General features: G+C 41.5%; 1 protein-coding gene across 4 annotated transcripts in view; it reads right to left on the bottom strand.

The window, feature by feature from the left end:
* The window catches only part of FYB1 (FYN binding protein 1), a 153,529-nt gene that overhangs the window by 77,106 nt on the left and 61,047 nt on the right, over positions 1–15,376 (bottom strand). For all 4 annotated transcript variants that reach the window (XR_006889997.1, XM_046670912.1, XM_046670915.1 and 1 more), the window contains exon 2: positions 12,443–13,604. Coding sequence is in view for 3 of the 4 variants with exons in the window: in XM_046670912.1 (XP_046526868.1) it covers positions 12,443–13,604 (1,162 nt within the window). In the remaining variant the exon portion in view is untranslated. The remainder of the gene's footprint in view (positions 1–12,442; positions 13,605–15,376) is intronic.

Raw genomic sequence — 15,376 nt, 5'->3', positions numbered from 1 at the left:
TTAAAAAAAGGTTCCAGCTTACAAAAATATAACGACAAGCTCGAAAAAAAATTGTTTTTGTCAATGCCACATCCACCTCTTTTTTTATCATTAGGCTCTCAAATGTGAGAGTCTGTGTGAGGCATCCAAACTTGAGAGTACGTTTCTTCAAACTCGCGTACCTTTGAAGATACGTGAAAGGTACCTTTTAGTTTAGGACAACTGCCTAGCTTTCTTTTGCATTGACTTAATTTCTTTTAGGTGCTATATGAACATAGGCCTATTTTCAAGATTAGATGCTTAATACACTAAATATTGTTGAAGAAAAAGATGAATGCTGCTACCAATGATGAGTTATATAGGTAGGGGGGTAACCAGGCAAGTACGGTTGCACTTGGGTGCTGACTGCATTCGGAGCATAGAAACAGCCAGTGCTTTTAACTCTGCTCGTGCCTTAGCCCTCCTGGTCAGGTTCTGTGGAGGGGACTTGAGAGGGCCATTACCAAGCATGGACACCTCCCAAGGAAACAAGTGTGGCCACATTGGGCAGGACTGTGGGCTCCATTGTCATTCTGGCCTCTGTCCACACAGCAGCAATTCTTACAGTGATACACAATTATTCAAGTTTTCAAAGGCTGTTTGTCCATTTTTTTTTGCCTTGAGTACCATTGGTGGTGCTAAATATGGTTTTTTAATTTGATGAATAGTAATTGTATGCGCCATGTGAAAAACACTGTGCTGAGCTAACCTGAGGCCACTGCAAGGCAGAAAGGAGAAAAGAAACAAAAATGAGAGGGAATAGAGAACAGAAAAAAGGAAGAAAGGAAAGAAAGGGAGAGAGTGGCAGGACGTCTCAGCTGTTCCGTAGGGGGAGTGCTACACTCCTCCAGCTGATGGTTGGGGTCAGCTGTTGCGTACAAGGTAACCACCAACTGTCAAAACAGTGAACCAACTAAAGCCTTTGAAGGGTTCCAGATATCCCTAAGTGACCCCTGGACCTCTTTGTGACCCTGCAACTAAAAGGTTAATGACTGAGTTAGCAAAGGACTTTCAGGACTCTGGTGCCAGCCACCCAGACGTTAGATATTTGAATAGCACCTTTGTACTTTCTCTAACTAAGCAAATTTTTAAGATCAACCATAGGATAGGACCTATTTGCTTGAACAGATCACTCACACATTTTCATGTTTCGATGTAATCCCTAACTTCTAGTATCCTGTCTCAGCATTATAGCATTTCTTTTGTTTTCAGAAAATTACCTATGGTTTAGAAATCCTTCCTCTCGCCACCATCCTGTTACCCCCTCGCCCACTGTAACAATTCTCATAGCGCAGTATTTCTTAATGTGCTCCAAGAACAAGCTGCATTAGAACCACCTGGTGATGTTGGTAACTAGTCCAATTCCTGGGTTCCATCCCAGGAAATTTCTTGAACTAGAAAGTTTGGGGGCATTCTTATGCAACTTAAACTTTGAGAACCTTTGAAAGACTAAGGCCTAATTTTGATGTTCTCTAGCTCCTTCGTAATGTATTGTTATGAATTCTGAATATATTATTGATGAATATATGTGTGCGCATACACACACACACACACACACACACATTGTTGATCAGAACGTCTATCCATTTTGGCGATCTTTCTTCTTAGAGACCTATTTAGTATCAGAATGATCAAGAAGACATGTAAGGGACGTTGGTTTGCATGGGTGTCCTTGTAATACTTTAATTCAGGAAAGCACCAGAAAACTTTCAAATCTCAGGTCTGGTAGAAGAAAGCCACTTTCCAGCACTCTTATTTTTTAAGGATCTCTGATTATTAGGCTCCGAAAATAGACAAGAGTATAAAATGATCTGACTATCACACCAGTGTGGAACAATTCAGTTCCTGTCCTTGGATTGGAATCGACCAAACTAGAATAGATATATTCTCTTTATCAGCAGTTTGTTTCTAGTAATATAATGGCTATCAATAGCAATATAAAATAAAACCACTTCTCCCCCTGGCCAGTCCTTCCCACTAACTCCTCCCACTCTTAAAAGAGATGGTGAACAGGCCCTTGAGTAGGAAACTTCTGTTTATATGCAAAGGAGGACAACAGCTAAGTTTAAGGTGTGGGTTAGAGACAGCTGAACTATTCCAAATAAGAAAACGGAAAGAGTGTTCTCATTTTTCTTTGCCATTGAGAAGGAGAGGTCAAAGAAATGAGGAAAAGAGACGAGATGGTGAGCAACAGGGGAGGCGACAGGAGCCTGAGTTGCAAAATACCTAGCTGTTTTTGAAAAACGGTGGTTGCCAATATTCCGTTTTACATTTCTCTCCCCAGTGCAGGGGGAACTTTTCCGTTTCTGCACATCTTTTGTCACTCAAATGCCTTCAATGGGTGGTTTGCGGTGAAAAGCAAGGAAAAGCACCAAGTCTTGTTCGGGTGACTGCAGTACAGCACAGGGTCTCGGAGCCAATTCCTAAGCCATCCAAGTTAGAAAAAGCAGGGGCTGAAAGCCAGAAGAGACCTTGAGAATTTAAGCCACTTGGCCAGTCATTGGTCTCCTTCGGGATCATTAGATTTTTTCATAAAACATGGGCTTGGCGTTTGGAATTAAGTTCATCTAGATTTTAAGGAGCACACTAACAGCTTTTCTATTTCTTACCTTAGATTTTTATTTTAAAATCATGTTGATGGGTAATTCTCTATGGTTTTTTAGTAGTTCAGAATTCAGCTACCTCTTGGTCCTCGTGCCTCCATAAAGCTCAGTATTTTCTGCGGGTTTTCCTGACAGATTTCACTGACCCAAAAGAAAGGAGGTTTGTGGTGATGATATGAAGGAATGGAAAAGAATACCATGAAAATGAAGAAGAAAGCAGAAAAATAGGAGGGAGATGGATGGTGGGGAAGTAGAAGGGTATCGTTTGCTAGGTTGAGGTCACAGGCTATAGCTGATTGTTTGTGTCCCCACCAAATTCATATGTTGAAACCTAATCTCCAGAATGATGATTTTTAGGAGGTGATGAGGTCATGAAGGTAGAGACCTCATGAATGGGATTAGTGCCCCTATAAAAGAGACTCCAGAGAGCTCATGTCCCTTCCACCACGTGAGGACACAGAGAGAAGACAGCCATCTACGAATCAAGAAGTGGACTCTTAGCAGACACCGAATCTGTTGGTGCCTTGATCTTGGACTTCTCAACCTCCAGAACTGGGAGGAATAAATTTCTGTTGTTTCTAAGCCACTCAACCTATGGTATTTAGCAGCCTCAACTGACTGAGATAATACCTCATCTTGTAATAGTCCACCCAAACAGTAGGTCCATTAGATAATCAATCTGAGTTGGCTGAGCAAGCTGGAGTTCCCACCTGGTAGATAGAGATCTAGCAGAGGATCTAGAAACCACATCTCGTTGCACGCCACTCAGTCAGAGCATGATTAATTTCTCCCCACGAGGACTAAGAACTCAAGGCTTCGGAGAAATCAAAGAAAGCCTCTTCCTACAGAGAATGAGGTTTCCTGCTTGTCAAACAGCTCATATCGGGTTGAGAAAATTCTCTTTAATTTAGAGTGATGTGAATGACTGAAATATATTTTATAGCCTTGCCCTATTCTCCTTCCATATAAAACTCCTTTTGAAAAAATGGCTGAGGAGCAGGTCATGGTTATATTTGTGTGTGTGTGTGTGTGTGTGTGTGTGTGTGTAGCTTTTCCATGCAATCTATATGAGCCAGAAACTAAAGACTGGAGAGCAGAAAGAAGCAGGGGTCCTGGAGAAGCTGCAGTCCAAATTCTCAATAGCTGGGAGTATCTAGCGTACCTCAACTTCTTTAAGGTGACCATTTGGAAGAGAAATAAGAAATAGTGCAAGCTTTGAAAACAAACCACTAAGGGAAACTCTTTTGGGTATCAGTCTAGGTTTCTTTTTACATTTAATAATAAATGAATGACTTTTATTCCAGATGAGGGGAACAAATATTCAAACTCACTGCCTTACCATTTTTTGGGACAGACTTTTAGTTGCCTGGTTACACCAATCATATCCCCACACTGGCTCCTTCTGAAAATCAGATGAGCTGTCTTATTGCTCTCAAGTTTACAAGAACATCAAGAAACGAGAGTGGCGTTATGTGAGAAGAACCTTTCTCTGTGCCCCTCTTGATCTCAACAGGCCTACTGCCACCCCTGGAAAAAGACCCACTGGGTTGCCAGGAGCGCGCCGCTGGCTGAGACAGCCGTTGTGGCAGGCAGGAGTGCAGGTGCAGAGGATGCAGGCTGTTGTCAGAAATACAAACAGCTGATTCTACAATGCAAAGTCTTACTTTGGGGAAAGAAAAACCTCATATGGTTTTTTGTTCAGATTTTTTTCTGTAACCAGATGTCTCATCTTCGGTTATCTTTTCCTGATAATATCTATTGCTATTGGGTCTTCTAGATGTTTTTTTTCTACCTTTGATATGCCAGACAGAATGAAGTATAATCTTTTTTCTTTAGTAGTAATTTAAACAGCAGAGAAATACGTTTCTTGTCTATCTGTTTAGTAGCGGTTAATATAGCAGTTAAATTCTCCAACTTTTGGACTTTTTTTTTCTTCCTTGTTTCTCATATGTTGGGAAAACAAATAATCTTGTATTCTAGATGGTTGTCTGGGCTTTAGGGCCATGTCATAACTATTATGATTGTGGTTTCCCTAAAAGGACAGGGAATTTCCAGATATTTTTGTAAAAACAGGTAGCTGGACTTTGGCTCCGGAGGCGTAATTTTGTTCTTCCTATAACTGGAGTTATTTTTGTGGTATAAAAGTTAATTTCATTTGGTTTTGAAACTAGAAAACATATGCATAAAGAGATGCTTTTAGCGTATGAATCCATCATATTCTGAAATAGTTTTCATCAAGGCAAAGAAGGAACCTTTAGTAGCAAATGCATATTCTGGAAATACAACCCTTTTAAAAAAAGAGTTTTATTTAGCTTGGCTTAGAAATTATTTTAGCAGGTTATATGAAGCAGGCCATCTCTTGGCCCATAAACAGACTAAATTATAACGCGTACATTTGCCCCAGTCTTCCTATCTAGTGTTAAAAAAACTTTTTGCATGTGTAAGCACAATTGAAAGTAAATCAGAGGAGCTTTTATGTGTTAGATTATTAGACTCGTATGTATTTGTATTTTATCCTTAGACTTGACTTTCTTTTTAATCTCTTTCCTTTCTCAAATAAACTGCAATTCCATTTTAATGCTTTTACCTCAATGGGTTGCATAACTATTTTAAGAATTAAATAATTTGCTATTTTTTTTTTTTTGAGGAAGATTAGCCCTGAGCTAACATCCGTGCCCATCTTCCTCCACTTTATATGTGGGATGCCTGCCACAGCATGGCTTGACAAGTAGTGTGCAGGCCTGCACCTGGCATCTGAACTGGTAAATCCGTAAATCCCGGGCCACCAAAGCCGAATGTGCAAACAACTGCTATGCCACCAGGCCGGCCCCAAGAATTAAATAATTTTGATCAAATTTGGCATATATTAAATCATCTCATATGCATTTCACACTTTAAGGGCAAGTCAGCCATTGTAAAACAAAATGTTTATTTATTTTACAAGTGGCTATATCTTCTTTGATCTAGCATAAATGCTACTAATATTGATACAATGCCAGTTGATAGGCAATATTTCCATATTTTCCTTATAAGTAGGTTAAAAACATACCAACTTCTGCCTCTGGATCACAGGAAGAGTTACTACAACAGGGTAAATCATGGCATGTTGCTCTGAACGAGGTTTTGCAGAAATCTCTCTTTCCATAACTAAGAAAAGAAATAGTCCCTTTTCTAGGCATGGTGAATATCAGTATAAGGAAACTTTTCTCTGTAAATTAAAGAATAAGTATGCGCTAGTGTTGTACTCAAACTAATATTAAAAGGCTAGCTTGTGCCTGAGCAGTTAAGAAAGCATTTTGAAGGTCGAATTAAGCACCAAGCAAGGAACCAGGAACCTAAATCTGCTGAGGGGACTTTTCAGTGGCAAAATCACGTAGACCCTGCAGTGAGGGAATTTGCCTTCCACACAGGTCAGCCCCAGGGGTCCTCTCCTCTTCCAGGCTCATTTTCATATCCAGTATTCTATTCTTCTCCTAGTCTAAGTATAAACTGATTGGCTGAGAAAGGCTTACGATGTTTCTTCTCTTGGGGAATTTGCTGGTTAGCAGGAGTCAGATTCTATCAACAGTCCAGAAGTGACACACCCATCGGGGAGCTGGATCTCCTCCTCGCCCAGCCTTGATCATGTCCACAAGACTCCTTAGAATAGAAGACTAGGGGAGGGGTCTAGGCACTGGTCACCTAAGTGTCCTTCACCAGGGAGCCTAGTCCAGAGGACATGAAACAAGGCTTGCAGTGGGCATTCAATTCATTTCAGTTTTCTTTCTGCCATCTTGCTGTGTGCCTTGTGAAGGGGTGACTTGGTGGCCCCTTTGGAAATATGGCTGACCCCTGGATTATAGTTGAAATATTTAGTCAGTATTAAATAATGAGGGATGGGACTTCTAGGATGTCTGTCCTCCAATTCTCAAATAAAGGAGTGAAAACAAAATAAGGAAAGATAAACGTTATCCCAAACTCACTAACAGCCATCACACAAGAAAAGAAAAATAACCTCATGGATAAACTTCAAAAAGTGGTGGCTAAGGGGAGAAACAGCAGGTTCTGGTGCCATGGGAGGCAAGTGAAGCTTTCCACCTGTTCCCCGGGCCCAGAAGCAATATTGGGGGAAGACAATGATTCTGGAAAAACCTGTGAATTCTCCCTAATACACTCCAGGTTGGAGAAGTGGACTCATGGGTGAGTGAGCAGCCTGGGCAAGGTCGAGGAGAACCCCATAGCATGAAAGCCCTAAATACCACAACAGGAGCAGATCAGAAGCAGAAGTGGGGTGAGCTGCCATGGGTCACCTTCCTCTGGGACAGGATCCTGAATGAGGTCTCAGAACATGGAGCAGAACCCAGGGCTCCAGCAAGGACTGCCCTTAAGAGCATTCCAGCTATCCTTCATGCCACAGAAAAGTGTATTAGAAACAATACTCAGAACTCAAATCACACCTCTTAGAGGAAGACAAACTTATGCTCGATTAGGGCAAGCAGATGCATTTGTCATCCATCAGTCAGATCAAAAGAAATGGCGGGACCTCTATGCATATGGAACAGAAAATCCCTGAGAGGAACATCATCTCCCAGGAAATATTGACAATAGAATGGTTGACACAGACACATCTTGGCTAAAGGTTTTAAACCTTTAGGGCAGAGATTTCTTTGGGAATCCAGACAAAAAAGCAAATTATTTTCAAAGGGGGAAATTCAAGTTTGCCTCAGACTTCTCCACGGTAAAATTAAATGCCAGAATATACAAAGACCACGCAGATTGCTTATAAAAATGATAAAAATATTGGATGAAAGAAGCCCAGAGGCTGCTGCTGGGATAGATACAGAAGGGAACAGGCTGACTAGGAGAAAAGGGTGTAGACTGAGGAGCTGGTTTATTTTAGAAGAGCAGAGGAGAGGAGTTTAGAACTCAGAGAGGAAACACGAAGACTAGGAAGCTCGTAGATTTGACCAGGGATTTGTGTGGCCAAGAGAGAAGATGCTCTGTCAGAGGCATCTCTGTTTTGAAGTTAAACCCGGATAAGCCACTCAATTAACAGTGCATGGTTCCTCAGACGCTTCAACCTGGAATCAAGGGAAGACCTGGAGATCTCATGGAAAACTGCTTTCCTGGGGATTGAGAGGGCTGGTGAAATAGATTGGGCTCAGGCTGGAGCTAAAAATAAGACAAGATGCCAGCCACAAAGCGCACACCAGGCACCTGGAGAATTAGCAGAACAATGTATGCACGGCCTTGTTGCCACTGGAAGCCGCACCACACTGGCAGTTCCAGTGAGTATGCTAGAGGGCTTTGCTGCCAGCTTTTCAGTGTGCTGAAATAGTCCAGTCTGTGAGATGTTTCAGAAAAAGAGTCTTAGGATCCACTTTTTAGGGACCTTGTTCTTAGCTTCCAAGTGCACAGTAGCATGTCAATGCTGCTAGAAACCCTGCTGTAAAAAATCCACTCATCCCCAAATTTCTTCAATGTGTTTGAGCATAGAATCTCTTTTTCTTGTAAAGTCTAGGAGCAACACGCACTGATATAAAATGCTTTTCAATATATAAGTATCTCACAAGGTAATTTTAAAAGGAGAGAGAAGGGAAAGAGAAAGGTGATAGCTTCAGGGTCTATGAAGGAGAATCTTGCCCCCTCCCAGAAACAAGTTACTTGCTGGTGAAAGTAGCGCAAGCACCTTTTAATTCCAAATTGCTGTAGGCTGGATTAAAGTGACACGGAAGTGGATAAGGAGGGGGGTCAGTCACACCATTAGCCCTTTGCTAACTCCCTCTGGGACTCTGGCCTTATCCCTTCAGCTGTCAAGATGCCTAACTGATTATTCTTAAAGTAATGTATGGAAAGATGAATCTTAGTTTCTCTCTGGTATTAAGAACAAGACCAGAAAAAGGGTTGGATGGAATATTTTCCAGCAGGTTTTACTAACTCCTATATGCAAACCAGCAGTCAAGCCAGGCGTTCTTGGCAACCCAAACTTTGCTGGCGAGGTGTACACAATGATGCTGGCGAGGAAGTCCTTTCATGACTGGTCTGGGAACCAAAAGGAACCAGAGAAAAGGTTAGTTCAGAGAACATTTTGAATTTTTTTTTTAATTTAGGCTTTTTTAACCTTAAATCATTCTGGGAAAAAAAAGTTATTAGCTCCACATTCGGAAAAGCAACATGTTATATTCAAGCTTATGGTTTACAAATAAGTAAGCTGAATAGATGTACAGTATAGACCTTGTACATAACACTCATTTGCATGAAAGCTCCATTCAATGGAGTGCAAGTCTGTGGGCAGGGGTTACCTACTTTGCTGAAGTAGTCACTAAGCTATAGAGAGTATTTATCCTAAATTTTGATTAAATAGACTTTAATCAGAGGACAAATCTGAGCAACTAACAAGAGTTTATATTATTTCTGTTCTCTGAAGATATAATGGTAAGCAGACTGGCCTCTGTCTTCATGGAGTTTATAGTGGTATTCTTAATTTAAAAAAATGATGTTTCAACCAAAGAACAGAGAAAGGGAGAGGAATGAGGATTCTTTGGGTTTCACTTATGCTTGAGTTATTATCTCAAGATATCCTATGTATCACGAGAGGCAGCCCAGCAAGGGATGTGGGGGGACGCGGGCTCTGGAATCGCCTGTCCCTGCTTAGTCACTTGACGGCCTTGGGCAAGCTATCTGACCTCTCTGAGCTTTATTTCCTCACAGAATTCTTATTTCATTGGGTTCTTGAGAGGAATAAACGGGATAACATCTATCTGATATCTAACAGGTCCTCAATAAATGACAAATATTTTTAATGGCTAATATATCGGACAAGGTGATAAAAGATGGAGGGTAGACTTGGGGAAGAGCTGTAAGAAACTGGATGTGAACCTGGAAAGGAAGGAATGAGGTAGAAGGCTAAGAAAATAGTTTTAAAGTTTTGAAAGCCTACAGAGTTATTAGACGAAGTTTTAGTTAATTTAAACACTATATGCATTCTAATTCCAGTATATTTTTAACTTTCCTAAATGGAATGCTAAATTAATAAGTATTTCTATCGTGATTTAGGAAAAATAGCAGTGGCTGGATCCAGAGGCAGCAGATCTATTAAGAAATTCTCTGTGTTCAGAAAATAAATGCTTTTTTATGATATCTATACAAGATTATTTTCTATATCACTGTTTCTAACATAAAAAGGTTGGAAAAAATACAAATTGCTAAACCAATTAGGTGATCATCCATTTGCCAAAATATTACACAGTTCTAAAGAATAATCAGTTACCTCTTATTAAAATGTGGAAAGATATTTAAGATTTTTTAATTATTACCTTTTTTTTTTTTTTGAGGAAGATTAGTGCTGAGCTATTGTCTGCCGCCAATCCTCCTCTTTTTGCTGAGGAAGACTGGCCCTGAGCTAACATCTGTGCCCATCTTGCTCTACTTTGTATGTGGGATGCCTGCCACAGCACGGCTTGACAAGCGGTGTGTAGGGTCTGCACCTGGGATCTGAAATGGCGAACCCTGGGCCGTTGAAGTGGAATGTGCGAACTTGACAGCTGTGCCACTGGGCCGACCTCTAATTATTACTTTTTTAAAAAGCAAGGATCAGAGTATTGCATATAATATCTTACTTTTTGAATAAAAAGCAGGGGATTAGTATCTATGTTTATGTTTGCTTGTGTAAACATAAAGAAACTTTGAATGGATGTAGAAATTAAGAAGAGTGGTTTTTGTGGGGCAGAGGCCCAGGACTGAATATGACTTTTCACTATATATCACTTTGTATTTGATATTCTTTGAGCCAGATATAATTTCTATTTAAAAAATAAGCTATTTTTTTTTTTTTATGTGTATGCTTTAAAGGGGTGTTATTTAGAATTTAAAGTAATGAATCAGCTTGCTTTATCCTGACACCAACCTGAGGTCAGTTTCAATTAAGAAGGGTTGAGTCCTGATTTGTGGAAGAGGCAGATGAAGCGGGAACAGGGTCCATTTTGGAGCATTTGGAGTAATATGCATGAAGGGATCAGAGGTTGGAGGTGGGGTACATTGATGAGAGGATTCAGAATCTAAACTGTGTCACGTGGCACCTGAGCAGTGGGGATGCATGTCAGGATGGGGGAAAAGGGTTGTAAAGGCCAGGAGAAAGAGGGACAGGATTAACTCTCCTTAGTAAGCAATTTTGCTCGGGTCCCTTAGGGCTGTATTGCACTGAAAATCAGCTCAATGCTGACCTTGCCTGGACTGTAGAGCCAGAAAGAGGACTTCACCACCATTTCAATAGCATGACATCAGACAACTCCTTACTACCAACCAAATCTGGTAGTTGAGTGGAAACAAAGATGGAGGATGTGGAAGAAAACGCCCAAGGATTTCTGTTTAACATCAGAACAATTCCTTGACATGAGGTCAGACCCATAAAATGGAGGTTATGATAGTTAACTTTTTATCTGAGGTAAAGAAGCACAAAGAAAGAGAAATAAGAAGAGATCTTTTAGAAGGTCTCACAAAAATAACAGTTCTGAGTGATGGACCAGAATTAAAATAAGAAGGAGACAGGTGAGGAAGACACAAGTGGGCTGAAACTTTCTGGAAGAGAGAGGATCGTGGGGTCATTCCAAACTTGCTTTCTACATGATAAATTAATAGAGGATTTGATCGCTCACTAATTGGTTGACCAGCACCAAGAATATTGATCTCAGGAAGATGACATATCCCAAGATGCTTCTACAGAGCCAAAAAAGAAAGACGGCCTTTATGCCTAGAACTGCTTTAATTAGACCATACTTTTTTAAGGAGAAAAATATGTCTAATGGTGGTGTAGTCGCTTGTAAGCAGCTTATTCTTCCTCCTCACAATAAACAGGTGCACATTATTTGCCTAAAATATTAATCATTTCAGGCATAAATGAGCTTCTCCCATCACAATGTAGAGTTATAAATCTTTACCAAATCATTCAGTATCAAATTATAGCACGGGCCATACTATTGTGGTAACATCTCTGGTAGAAAACTAAACTAATTAATCAGAAGGAGAATAATGTATCCCTTTGTGTAGCTTATTATCCTAGCTATCTACTATTTTATGAGTCAGAAAAGTTCAGAAAACTTTGTACCGAGAAATAGAAGACAGCTAAAATATAAACCGGAACGCGTCATTTCAAAAGAGGGCTCTTCATCTCATTTGAATATTGGGCTTAGGAAATGTATGATGAATTTGTGGACATTTCGAATCACTTGGAGGAGGATTTCTCAACCTCCGTACCGTAGACTTTTGGGGCTGGATGGGGGCTGGATCATTATTTGTTGTGAGGGGCTGTCCTGTGCATTGTAGGATGTTTAGCAGCATCCCGGGCCTCTACCCACTAGATGCCAGTAACACCCTCCAGTCGTGACAATCAAAAATGCCTCTAGACACTGCCAAATGTCCCCTGGGCATCAAAATTGCCCTAGGTTGAGAACCACTGACTTAGAGGTTTGCTCATCTTTCTGTCTAACTCCTTGATGGTAGAAGGAGTAACACACCTCAGTCTCATTCAACAGAAATGAAACCCGACTAAGGAAGGAGATGAAAGCTTATCATTAAACAAAACTATTTATCAATCAGGTGGATGCTTTTCTCCCCACCCCCCAAAACCAGCCCACCAAGGCATTTTCTCATGGAATGCCGACAGAGAACTAAGGATTTCTACCTTCTCAGACCTCCCCCACCAAAGAAAAAAAATACCAACGTCATCATATACACAGGCGTACCAGGGATGGAATCATTCCTGGCTACAAACTTTTCCCCAGAAGCTAAAACACCCTCTGATGTGGAATAAAACATGTTAAATAGCAAACAAGAAAAGAACTTACTGTTTCCAGAAGCGGCTTTCCGGAATTTCGTCAGGTCAACATTGGGTGGTCTGTTGGGTTTTGGTGGGGGTGGGCCCAAGGTAAACAAAGGAGGCAATGGCTTCTGCTTAGGGGCAGCTGAATTCTTCTCTCCCTTTTCCTTTTCTTGACTTTGGCCCCATGGCCCTCCCACGGTCAGCTTAGAAGGTGCCTTAGGGAACTTGGCAGGAGAAGCCCCGGAAGTCGATTCTTCCTGATTAATTTTGCTCAGGAAGACGTTCCTAGCAGCATCTATCTTCCCGTCTTCTTTTTTTTCTTCAATATTTTTAGAGAGGCCTGGGCCACCTCTGCTTGCTGCAGGTCTCAGAACCACTCCAGGAAAAGGTGAGCTTGATGTCTCTCCTCCATGGTCTTTATTTTCCGGGTCTTCTCTTGCTGGTTTTAAAGGGCCAGTTTTGGACTTGGCTCCTAGGGGGGCCAAGGGTCCTTTCTGTGGAGCCACATTCTTAGTGGGGCTCTCATCTTCATAGGAGTCATCGGTGCTCACGGATGGCTTCTGGCCAATGAGGGGTTTGGGGAAGAGGGGCTTGGGGTCATGATCTGGTGTGGCTGACACAAACTTGCCTTTGACTCCCGCCACCTTGGGGAACACTTGCTTCTGTTCATTTTCCTGGGCTGGGGGATTAGACCCGGACTTCGGGCCTGGTGGCTTTAAGTCATGGTCTTGGTTTACACTGTGAAGCAAAGGCTTAGTCCCAGGAGGCCGTGGAAACACAGGTTTGGAATCTTCTTTGGGCAAGTTGAAGGGCTTGGGGCCTCCAGGTTTCGGAAATCCTACTTTCACTTCAGGGTCTCTGGTTGCTGAGTTTGCTGGGGATCCAAATCTTTGGCCCACTCCAGTTGGCTTTAGAAACGGGGGCTTGGGTTCCTTGTCAGGCTTTTCCTCAGAAGAAGGTTTCACTCCCAAAGGTGGCTTTGGGGTCCCAAACCTAGGTACATTGCTGGGTCCTGCAGGAGGGCTGGCATTTCCTTGGTTGTCAAATAAGTTCTTTTTCGCTTGTACTCCCGAAGGTGAGCTTTGCCCTGTGACTTTGAAGGGTCGGCTGTTGCCTGAGACCTCCTCTGTCGGGTTGGCCCCTGTGTTAAACTTCGCCATGAGGGACTTCACATCTGCTTTTCCATCCTACAAGCACAGGGAACAAAAACTAGCTGAGAACCAGAAGGCTCACTTGCACAGTTTAAAATACTACACTTTAAAGGGTTTCCTGGTTTGAGGCCTGCAACGTTGCTGATTGGTTAGCGAGATATTGTAACATTTATCTTCCTCTATGGCAAAATAAGCTGTGAGAGTTTCTAGAAGGGGGAGGGCTATTCTTGCACATACGCGCTTTTTTTGGTTGCCTTAGACTGACTTGCGTATTTTTGTTTAAGTCACAACTTATCTTTTCCCTTTCCTCTCACTGCTTCTCTAGCAGTCTTGTTGGGTTCACTTTTGACTTGGTATTATCTGTTTTGCTTTACTTGAAAAAATATGGAAGTGACTAACAAATAACTTCTTCCATATTTTACATTTGAGCCTCTTAAATAGAAGCTGCACTTGAAAAAGAAAGTAAGCTCTTCTGTAAATTAAGGTTGTATGCTTTATACAGCAGGGCGATGTTCAACCTCTCTGCGGTCTGCAAGAGATGGTTCCTTCCCATCCACATTTAAGGTCTGTCTGTTTGCTAACAGGGAGATGTGGCAGAAAAACCCACTCATTTTTATAAGAAAAGAATAAAATGTTTTCCTTCCTCCATCTTTATAAATATTTAGTGCTAATGATTCAACTAGAAACAGACTAGCAGACAGACTGGGCTCACTTTCAGGGCTAGTCTCGTCCATGGGGCATAGTCTGGGGGCAAGTGGGGAAGAGGGCGGGGAAGCAGCAGAGACTGGCTGGAAGTCTCATATCCAGACTATTTTTCCAGTCTCATCTCTTCTATAACGACCTTTATCCCTTCTTCTCAGAAGTCTTGTTACACCGTTTCTGTCGTCCTTGTCTAGAATTAGGGTATTATTTAATAAAGATAGCAGGCAGTCACCCTTCTCTGTGAATATAATCCCATTTAATCTGGAAGAATTCATGGTGTATGTTCTCTTCCTCTCAAAAGCCAGAGTGGGATTTTCTAGTTCTTTTAGAAATATTTGAAAATCTGAGGCTTTAAAAAAAATCGCTAACGATACACATGTGGCCATGACAATTTCCATTTTCGTGCTGTAAAATTCACCTACGAAAGGTTGACTTACTTCCACCCTGACCTATCATTGCCACATACCCAAACACATTTCATTTTTCAAGGCCCCACTCAAATACCACAAAACCAGATCCTGTCCGGTTGGGAAGAATTGCTCCCTCCTCTTAACTCATGTAGCACTTCAGGCACTGCTAAAATACCGCTGTGTCACTTCCTTTCCTAATAATAAGAACCACCATTTAGTGTGCAAATATGTGTCTTTGATTCTGAACCATGCATGTATCTATATGGTCCCATCTCATTCTTTTAGCTAATGGCATTATCTAACTCCAGTTCACAGAAAAGAAAAGGGAGGTTGAAACTGCAGGACATCATCACAGAAAGAGCATGGGAACTTGGTTTGAATCGTAATTTATTAGGGGCCTCAGTTGCACAATCTATAAAATGGGGATAACATATATCTACCAGAATTGTCCTGTGCTTTAGAGATGAAATTTGTAAAGTGTCTGCCTGGCCCATAGCATGGGCTCAATATGTGGAAACTATTATTATTAGAAATGTTAATTAGTGTATTTAAGGGCTCACAGCCAGGAACTTTGAGCACAGAGTTGCCAACTCTGGTCCATCTAGGGCTCCAAAGTCCAGAAACCGTTTCATTCCTCTTTTCGTCCCCACAACACCTGGACCAGGCCCAGCATCCTCAGGGTTCTAATATATATTT

Source organism: Equus quagga, chromosome 9 (assembly GCF_021613505.1).
Source record: "Equus quagga isolate Etosha38 chromosome 9, UCLA_HA_Equagga_1.0, whole genome shotgun sequence".
In the NCBI taxonomy this organism is placed as follows: Eukaryota; Metazoa; Chordata; class Mammalia; order Perissodactyla; family Equidae; genus Equus; species Equus quagga.
Note: the sequence above shows the minus strand (reverse complement) of the source record. Positions and strands in the feature narration are given on the sequence as shown.